The sequence below is a fragment of the Propithecus coquereli genome, unplaced genomic scaffold (assembly GCF_000956105.1).
Source record: "Propithecus coquereli isolate 6110/MARCELLA unplaced genomic scaffold, Pcoq_1.0 Scaffold92, whole genome shotgun sequence".
In the NCBI taxonomy this organism is placed as follows: domain Eukaryota; kingdom Metazoa; phylum Chordata; class Mammalia; order Primates; family Indriidae; genus Propithecus; species Propithecus coquereli.
Genome location: NW_012155507.1, coordinates 5,175,890 through 5,186,625, shown reverse-complemented (window position 1 = coordinate 5,186,625; position 10,736 = coordinate 5,175,890). Strand labels below are relative to the sequence as shown.

The following is a 10,736-nucleotide window of genomic DNA, read 5'->3' as shown; positions in this document are numbered from 1 at the left end:
ACATCTTTGGACATACATTGTGATTTTTGTACCTCAACCGGCACTTTGGTATCTTGGACAAGGTGTTAGGAGAAAAAAACCCAATATTTTCTCAGGACCAAGATTTCTCAAGATGATTGCATGAGGTGGGAGGACAAGGGAGAAGGACAATGTGCCCAAGGTTTGTTGTTCACATACTATGTCTGACTCTGGAGGAGCCTCATGGCCATGTTCAGTAGTGATTACACACGGATAATACTGATAGTTTCGGTGTTTTGTTATCAGAGCTTTTGGTCCTTTCGTTTTGTCGGTACGTTTCTGCGCCACATGATGGGCCCACATACTGACAGAAGCATGTACAACTTGCCTCTATCATCAACCCCTTTGGGGACTAGTGAAGCTAAGTCATCCCTGGTGGCTCCTGAGAAAACTGCAAGAACAGAAATATTATCAGATATCCCTGTCTGTGTGCAAGGGTCTGTGTTGGCAATACAGCCCAAATCTTGCAAGGTCCTCCTTCCAAAGTGCCTCCCTTCTTCCTATGAACCCTGTGTCGGGGGGCGGGAGATTGAACCCTGCGGCAAGTTCAGTGGAATCAAACTGCTAAATTGCTGAGCTGGTTTTATTGAAGTGTGAGCAGGAGGTTTTAAGGAAGGTAGACAACATCCTGTTGTTCGGGTGCTTCTCTCTATTTTGCACATCTGCCTGTACTGGGAGTCAGGTGGCTGATTCGTGCCTGGCTGCAGTAGCAGCGGCATCTCCCTTTTACCATCCCCTGCCTCTAGCCCGCCCAGGAGTCCATCAGGCCATGGACGCGGTGACTGTGTATCATGGCAAAATCAGCAGGGAAACAGGGGAGAAGCTCCTGCTCGCCACGGGGCTGGACGGCAGCTATTTGCTGAGGGACAGCGAGAGCGTCCCAGGCGTGTACTGCCTGTGTGTGCTGTGAGTATGAGGCGGTGGGCGGCCCAGGTGGGCACTGATCCTGGGCCTGCCGAGGGTGTGGGCAGTGGGCTCCTGCGGTTTGGGCCGGGGCCAGGGCCAACATGGGCTGGGGCATGGATGGAAGGAGCTCACTGAGGCCTCCTCTATGGTCCACCCCATAGCCCCAAGTCTTCTTCAGGTCCAGCCCAGAGCCATGGTAGACTGCGGTTTGGCCTAGGTCCCTCACTAGGGATTTCATTCCCTGGGCCTCCTGCTCTCTAGAAGGGCTTCACCAGGGCCTTTTTGGGGTAGCTGCAGAGAATGCTCTCTAGGGTGGGGAAATGTCGCCTAGAATTTACCTTCACTCTAAGAAAGACCCAGGCTCCTGACTTCTGCTTTGACCCCTAGTAGAGGCCAGCAAGATGGAGTCCTGGGATGGTGGACTGGCCAGATTTGACACCATCAGCTCCTAAGAGAAGGAAGAACCTCTCTCCAGCTCTCTTTAAACGGGGTTGGAAGTGTCATCCCAAAGGCAGAGCATCAAATTCAGTGAGAGGAGGCAGATTAAGAAACAGAGTCCATTACTTTAAGAATGTAACACCAGTGAGGTCGGGATACTGAGAGGCAGATGTGTGTGAGTGAAACTGCCTCTCTCAATCTGTTTATTTAGCTTCCTTTAGAGAAGCAGTGTGGGGGGCAGGGGGTTTCAGAAATAGTACCCCACCTTTTTTTTTTTTAAAGAAAGGATCTCTATTGCCAGGGCTAGAGTGCAGTGGCATCATTGTAGCTCACGGCAACCTCAAACTCCTGGGCTCAAGTGATCCTCCTGCCTCAGCCTTCCATGTAGTTGGGACTACAGGCATGCACCACTATGCCCAGCTAATTTTTGTTATTTTAATAGACAGGGGGTCTCACTCTTGCTTAGGCTTATCTCGAACTCCTGACCTCTAACAATCTTCCTGCCTCGGCCTCCCAAAATGCTAGGTCAGATTACAGGCCTGAGCCACAGCGCCTGGCCAGGACCCTTCTTGATAAAAGCTGGGACTGAGAATAGTCATAAAGGGCATGGAGGGAAAACACCCTTTTTATAATTCAGCTTTGCCCTTTGCCTAGGTATGTCTCAGTCTAAGGCTCCATTTTGAATAAGATGCACTTGCATCTTTGTTCCAGAACTCCAGGGTCAGGCACATCTGAGACCTAATCCTGTGCTAGTCAGATGCTAGGCTTGTGACCTTGGCAAGTTAATCTCTAAGGTTCTCAGCTTTCTCATCCATTAAATGGATATCACATCACTGCCTACCTCATAGGATTGTAAGATTAAATGCTATAATGTATGTAAAAAAATTAGCACTGGACTGGACACATAGTAAATGTTTAGTAAATGTAAGCTATTGGTAGTGTTATTATATTCTCTTTTCAGTTGATTTCTTTTAGTATTCATGGGGTCATTTGTAAGGAAGGACCTAGCTAAAACATTGTCATCAGCAGAATAAAAACACCTATGAAAACACTAGCCCTGCATAATAGATTCTAGACAGAAACCAAATGAGAGAAAATGCTTGGTATTAAGTTTAGCACCTGATGATACACTGCAAGATTTTGAAGTAAACTTGAACTTTCCGGGTCAGTGAAGAAAGATGATACTAAGGCTGGTGTTAGAGGATTTTCATTGTATATGGTTTTTAAAAACAGTCGAGCCTTGTTTGTGGCAGCTCTCAGGTCCTGCTAAATACATTTTTCATAAAGGCTTCAAGGGAAATACATGGAAGCTATTGAATCTCTTGAGCTCAGATCTTTATGTTTTGCTTAATTATTGTTTTTCCCTAGTGGAACCTAGGGAAGGGCAATGAAAGCCAGCTACGATTCTTAGACTCATTTCTTATCAAAAGAAGGTAGAGGAGTCAAGAGGGGGAGTCACTGCTTTAAGGAAGCTGACAGAGGAGCTAATGTGCTCCTTAACCTACAGGTAAAATGAAAGTACAAAAGAAGCCTGGCCAGGGGAGGGAGAACAGGGGACAGTGAGTGGCAAGATACACCTAAGACTTCAGCCTCACTGGTCTCTGGACTGTTTCTCAAGACAAGTATGCTCTCCATGTAGGGTTTTTGTACCTATTGTTCCTTCTGCCAGAAATACATCAATTCACACATTTGTTCACCTGTCTTTTCCCTGAGAGAGCACTTACTTGACTACCCTATCTAGATAAGTGCCCTCTCTCTGTCCCTGTTACATTCTATCTCTCTATTTTTCTTCCAGGAGCTTTAAACTATCTGACGTTTGCTTGTTGGCTTATTTGAGAGCCTGGTACATAATAGGCACTCAACAAATATTTTTGGATTAATGAATAAACTGTCAAGGCAAATTCTGTTCTTTACTGCAAAGAGCTTTGGACTGCTATCAGGAGGCCAGGGTGTGGCTCTGGGGAAGTCACTCAAATTCTCTGGGCCTCAGTTTCCGTATTTATAAAAACAGGAATGGTGATGTGTAACCTGCCTTCTGCAAAAGATTGCTGTAAGTAAAACGTGTAAGAGAGAAGGGCAACTTTAGCCTTCTGTCCATGTAGGTTAGAACCACATAAAGAATTAATTTAGACTGGTGAGGAATTCACCCATAATGAATCTTGCATAAAGGCAGTTTTTGTAACTCTTGGTTCTCCATGAAAACTTGTGAACTAAGAGAAAATACTAGGCAAATTGGGGGTCCCCTTTTGAATGGTATATTGGGGCCTCAAAGTCTCATGAAACTGTCAGGGTGATAGCCAGACTGTGCTGCATAGGCAAGATACAGGGTACACTGCCTTTTATCAGAGTTTCTCAGCCTTTTTGAGCCAAGTGTCCTTTTTGATAAACATTTCATTCCCTCTTTTTTGGTACTACACTGTAATTACAGAATCAAATTTTATTTCGAAATAAATCATGTACTCATTTTAAACCAAAACACTTAAGCTTATGATACGCACTATAAATAACAATGTAAGTGGTGTTATATACACATGAACAACAAGGTATAACTAACAAACATGCATTGATTGTGGGGTTCACTCAGAACAGTTTCTCATTCTATCTTTTGTTTACTTTTATTAATCAAGAAGATTTGGTTGGGCTTTAGCTTCTATATTTTATTATAGAAATAACACAATTTCATATGACTTTCAAACTATGCTTGCCCTTCTCCCCAGTTCTGAACCCTCTAATCATAGCTTTCAGATATGGCCTTTTCTTCTGTTCAGTTTTAGAAAATTGAATCTTATAAAGCACTAAGGGAGTTTTCCATTTATAGGATTGCTCACTTTCATTAAAAATGAGAAGTTTTTCTTTCAATCGTTTTCTCTGAATGAATCTAGAGTTTTGTATAATAAATCTATTAAAATAGTTCCTTATACGTATTCATTAGAGAGGATTTGAAAAATGAAATGAGGGGAAAATCATCTATAGTTTTATAACCTAAAGACAACTATTGTTGAAAATTAAGTGAATTTTCTTCTATATTTTAATGAAATGAATTGCTTGTGAGCACACATGTGTTCTTACAATATTGCATTCTGTTGTATTTCCCACTTAACATGCAAAACCCCACACATGTATAATGTTTTTAAAAATGACTTTAAGGCATCATTTTTAATGGCTGTGTGATAGTCCAGCTAGCTAGTGAATATACCATATTTTCCTTAAGCAGTCACCTGCTTTTAGACATTTGAATCATTCCATTTTTTATTATAAATTCCATCAGGAATTCCGTCAGGATTCATATTTCAGTGCATTAAGATTTCCTTGTATTTATGATTATTTCCTTATAGTAGATTTGGAGATGTGGAATTTCTAGGTAAGAAAGCACAAACAGCTTAGGATTCTTGATATATACATGATCAATTTTTTTTTCTAAATGATTATTCCAATTTATACACTCATCAATAATGTATGAGTGTCTGTTTCATTGCACCCATCCTAGAAATGGGTATTCTTATTTGTCTTTATTTTATATTTGCACTCTCTCTCTCTCTATTTTTCCCTTTTTATGTTTCTTTGGTTAGAGACTGAGTGTTTTTTATATGGTTGTTAAGGTATTGTATTTCATGAATTGGCCGTTAGTGTACTTTTCTCATTTAACCATTTGGATCTTACTGTTTTTATTAACACATTGGAAGTTTATGTATGTATACTAATCCTCGATCTGCTGCAGGTATCTTTTATCAGTTTGGTGTTGGTCATTACTTTTTTTCTGACACACAAGAAATTAGTAGTCAAATCCATCATTCATTTTCTTTGGGTTTGGTTTCTTCCTTTGCTTCCTTGCTTCCTTTGCCAGAAAGTCCTTTCTCCTCCAGAGATGTCATAAAACTTCACTTCAGTTTTTGCTGCAGATTTATGGTTTTGTTAGTTTACATTTAACTCTTTAATTCCATTTGGAATTTTCTTTTGATATTGGATAAAGGATCTAATTTGATTTTGTTTACAGGTAGCTACCCCAATATAATTTATAAATAGAACTTCCATTCTTCATTGATTTGTTAGCCTACTTTACCATATATTAAATTCTTACATATAACAGCTATTGTTTCTGGACTATCTATGTGACTCAATTGATCTATTCTTATATCAGTAACACTATAGTGCAATAATGTTTTAATAATAGTTTTAAACATTATTTGTTGCCTATTGGCTCTTTGAGATGAAATCTAGAATCATTTTGTTAAGTTAAAAATATCCCATGGCATCAACCTTTTTCACTCCCAGCATATGAGTGAGAACATACGACATTTGCCTTTTTGTGCCTGGCGCATTTCACTTAACATAATGACCCCCAGTGATGTCCATGTTGCTGCAGATGACAGGATTTCATTCGTTTTAATGGCCAAATAGTATTCCATTGTGTATATATACCACATTTTCCTTATCCATCTGTAATGGACCCTTAAATTGATTCCATACCTTGGCTATTGTGAATAGTGCTGCCATAAACGTGGGGGCGCAGGTATCCCTTTAATATACTGATTTTGTTTTCTTTGGATAGATACCCATTAGTGGGATTCCTGGATTGTATGGAGGTAGAGAGTAGAATGATGGTTACTAGAGGCTGGGAAGGGTGGGAGGAATTAAGAGAGGTTGGTTAATGTTTACAAATATACAGTTAGATAGAAGGAATAAGTTCTAATATTCAATAGCACAGTAGGATGACTAAAGTTAACAACAATTTATTGTGTATTTCAAAATAGGTAGAAGACAAGGTTTGAAATGTTCCCAATGCAAGGAAATGATAAATGTTTGAGGTGATGGATATCCTAAATACCCTGATTTGATCATTACATATTGTATGCATGTATCAAAATGTCACATGTACCCCATAAATATGTACAACTATTATATATCAATAACATTTAAAAAATCCCATTGGGATTACATTCATCTTATTAATAAATTAAGGAGGATTGTCATCTTTAAAGAAGTTAGTCTTCTAAAAACATGGTATGTCTTTCCATTTATGATTTTTTCATTTATGTCTATCAATCAAGTTTTGTAGTGTTTTCTTTTTGTAGGGCTTACACATTTTTAAAGTTCATTTCTAGTTATTGTGTGTGTGAATGTATGTGTTGATTTTTTGTTTTTATCAAAAATAGAATCTGTTTCCATTATATTTTCAGTTGTATAGGAAAGCTACTAATTTTATGTACTTGTTTTATATTCATCCAGTGTACTGAATGCTCTTATTAATGAAAATATTTTTTTACCTTATTCTCTTTGCTTTTTCTGCTACCTTAAGTTTCTTTTCACTGAGGTACATATGTGTTCTCACATTTCTTCCCTTCTCACCCTCAGTATAGCTAGTTCTGATTGCCCACTGGGATTGTTTGATGGTGAAAAGAGGAAAAATATTTAAAATAATTAGTTTGGAAAAGTAGTTTATTTCCATAATTAGCATCCTTTTGTACATATCTGATTTTGTTTGCTACTTACCTGCTGGAATATTTGGAAGAAGAAATGCTGTTATAATTTTTTTGTACCAGGGACACATAATAAAGTCATTTGACATATATGTCTTTAGGTAAAAGCATAGTTGTCTTTTTGTCCTTTAAGATTTAAAGAGATGACTGGGAATAAGGTACCCATCGAACAATTGAACTGGAGAAATGGGAGAGGAGCAGTGAGGAAGTAAAATTACAGTTTATCACTTGTAATGGAGGGAAACCATGTGGCAAAGAACTTGAAATTACAACTTAACTTCATTTAGTGAGAAATTACAAGTTAACTTACATTTAGAGTTTGAATGCAGCTGGATATGTATATTGGTGCTGCATTTATTTTCATGATAATTTAGACCACCAAAATTATTTTTGATTTTCTTAATATAATCCATTAATGGCAGAGTGAGCTTGAAGGCTGATTTAGGATTAAATTTGTCATACATAAACCACCAAATGAACAATTCACAGGCAAATAAACCAAGCACTGACTCTGGTTGACAAAATAAAATTAAAGTTGCAAGATCAGTCTGAAGATGTCATTTAGCTTAAGTAAAGGGAAAGTCTGGGTTGACCTCTTTTGGGTTCTTCCCACCAGGCCTCTTCCCTTTAGTTCCCTCCCCTGCCCTCTCCTCCATTGGTGGGCAGCTCCAATCCTATGTCTAAGCAGACTCCCTCCCTTTTTGAGAATTGCGCTTTCAGAACTGCCTTAAAGGCCAATTTCTTAATTCATTCCTTCTAATTTAAGAGGGGGGCAGCATAGAATGGTGGTTAAGAGCCCAGCTCTTCCAGCCAGACCCTCTGGGTGTCCATTCCAATTCTGACCTGTAACTAGCTATTTTACCTTGGGCAAGTTCCTTACATTTTTCTATGCCTCAAATTTCCTATCTGTAAAATGGGTGATGATGATAATGATAGTACTTACCTCTTAGGATTGTTATGAGGATTATTACATGAGTTAATGTTTATAAAGTTAACATGTAATGTGAGTGTTAATATAAATCAAAGATCTATAAATAATTGTAATACATAGTTGGATTATCATAGGGTGCATAAATAAAACCTGATGTGGCAGGCAGTTCAGGGGAAGAAGAGATTCTATTTATTGTTATGACTCACCGAAACTGGTATTACATAGTTGTACCATCAGACTTGAAGCTGAATGACTTTTGACTGTTCTGAAAATTGAAATTCACTCTGAAAGAATGAAGTTTGAGCCACAGGAAATTCGGAAACCTCTTCAATCAGAATATAGATGGCTTTGTATAGGATACCATTCCTGTGGATAAAAAGGTTCTGAAATATTTGTTTAAAAAAATCAGTCACATTGTAATCGTGTCTTGAATTTTGCATGTAATGTTGGTTTGTATAGACATAGAGGGCATGGGCCCTAAGGAGCTTTATTTGCAGTGTCATGAAGAAGTTAGCTACAACCAAACCTTTTCTTTTATGTAGTCCTTGAAGTTGTATAAGGAAGGAATTGATGTGGTTTTGTTAGTTTGAAACCAAGATCTGTCCCTAACACTGACCCATTTGAAAAAATAAGTCAGATTGCTTTCTTCTTGTCCATTTCTAACCCGAATGCTTTTTTAGTGGATAGGGACAGCTTGTGATAAAATAAAGACAAATTTCAATATCAGCAGAGATTAGATTTTAACATGTTTTGTAGTTATTAAAATGTAAAATATTATTTATGAAAATAAATTAATGGCAATAATTAAAAACCTCCACTGTTCTCTACCAATTATTCATTTTCTGGATTTTTTGTGATAAATTTTAAATTCTAAGATTATCAACAAGTCCAGAAAAGTGTTATTGTAGGAAGGAAGTTAAAATTATACTACATTCCTTTTGCTGTATTAATGGAGAGAGTCAGAGGAAATATAATCCTAAAGGGGATGTAACAATTGTTAAAAATGAATTATATTTTTTAAATTTGTGATTTCTTAGGCTAGGTTTGTAAGGCTCCAAGTTATAATTCTGCTTCTTTAAAAAATGTTATTAGTCACTGTAGGAAAAATTAATATGCAAGAATGCATTTATATTAGTTTAAATTTACTTCTAGTTTATGTACATACAGGGGCAGATAGTTTTGAACAGTTGTAATCAGAGTATCATCTCCTCGTGTCCACTTTTTACATGTACTATCATTTTATGTCAACATAGTCTACGTAAAAATTTTTTGGAAAACATAGGACTCTAATACCTTTGAATTTTGGTGTAATTTTGAACTGTTGTTTCCCTTATGTTTCTATAATTTATTTTTTAAATTGACAAATAAAAATTGTATATATTAGAACAAAAGGGAAGCTTTTAAAAATTGCATATATTTATCATATACTATGGGATGTTTTGAAATATGTATACATTGTGTAATGGCTAAATTGAGCTAATTAACATATATACATTATCTCACATACTTATCATTTTTTTGTGGTGAGAACACTTAAAATCTACTCTCTTAGCAATTTTCAAGAATATAATACATTGTTATTAATTATAGTCACCATGTTATGCAATAGATCTCTTGAGTTTATTCCTCCTAACTGAAAATTTCTACCCTTTGACCAACATCTCCCAATCCTCACTCTGTTCTCCCACCACAGCCCTGTTAACCCGCCATTCTAATTCCTACTTCTATGAGTTCAACTTTTTTTTTTAGATCCCACATGTAAGTGAGACTATGCGATCTTTGTCTTTCTGTGCCTGGCTTATTTAACGTAATGTCCTCCATATTCATCCATGTTGTTGCGAATGACAGGATTTCCTTGTTGTTTAAGGCTGAATAGTATTCCACTGTATGTATATGCCACATTTTCTTTATCAATTCAACCATTGATGGACACTTAGGTTGATCCCATATCTTGGCTATTGTGAATAATGCTAAAATGAATATGGGAGTGCAAATTTCTTTTCGACTTACTGATTTCATTTCCTTTGGACATATACCCAGTAGTGGGATTGCTGAATCATATTGTAGTTCTATATTTAATTTTTTTGAGGAACCTCCATATTGTTTTCCATAATGGTTGTACTAATTTACATTCTCACCAACAGTGTGCAAGGGTTTCCCTCTCTACACATCCTCGCCAACACTCGCTGTCTTTCATCTCTTTGATAATAGCCATTCTAACAGGTGTAAAGTGATATTTCATTGTGGTTTTAATTTGCATTTCCCTGATGATTAGTGATGTTGAGCATTTTTTCATATACCTGTTGGACATTTGTATGTCTTCTTTTTTATTTCAAAGTATTATGGGGGTACAGATGTTTTTGGTTACATGGATCACTTTTGTAACGCTTGAGTCAAGGTCAAAAGTGTGCCAGTCACCCAGATAGTGTTCATTGTACCAGTTAAGTAGGTTTTTGTCTATCCCCACCTCCCTTATCCCCCCTGATTGATTTCCATGGAGTTTTACTTCCCTCTATGCACGTGTATGCTTATGAGTTAGTTCCAATTTAATAGTGAATGCATGTGGTATTTGTTTTTCCATTCTTTAGATACTTCACTTAGGAGAATGGTCTCCAGTTCCATCCAAATTCTTGCAAAAGGCATTAAGTCATCCTTCTACATGGCTAACGAGTATTCCATGGTATACATAGATCACATTTTGATAATTTGTTGGTGGGACTGTATGTCTTGTTTTGAAAAATGTCTATTCAGGTCCTTTGCCTATTTTTTTTTTTTTTTGAGACAAGGTCTCACTCTGTCACCCAGGCTAGAGTGCAGTGGTGTCATCATAGCTCACTGTAACCTCAAACTTCTGGGTCCAAGCAGTCCTCCTGCCTCAGCCTCCTGCCCCAGGAGTAGCTGGGACTACAGGCATGTGCCACCATGCTTGCCTTTGCCCATTTTTATTTGGTTTATTTGTTTTCTTA

At 37.5% G+C, this 10,736-nt stretch overlaps 1 protein-coding gene across 2 annotated transcripts in view; it reads left to right on the top strand.

The window, feature by feature from the left end:
* Window positions 1–699: 699 nt before the first annotated feature.
* SH2D1A (SH2 domain containing 1A) overlaps window positions 700–10,736 on the top strand; it is a 28,931-nt gene continuing 18,894 nt past the window's right edge. The window contains exon 1 of one of the 2 annotated variants that reach the window (XM_012664837.1): window positions 700–924. In XM_012664837.1, coding sequence (XP_012520291.1) covers window positions 788–924 — 137 coding nt within the window. In that variant the 5' untranslated portion in view covers window positions 700–787. The remainder of the gene's footprint in view (window positions 925–10,736) is intronic. The other variant, XM_012664838.1, reaches the window with a different exon arrangement.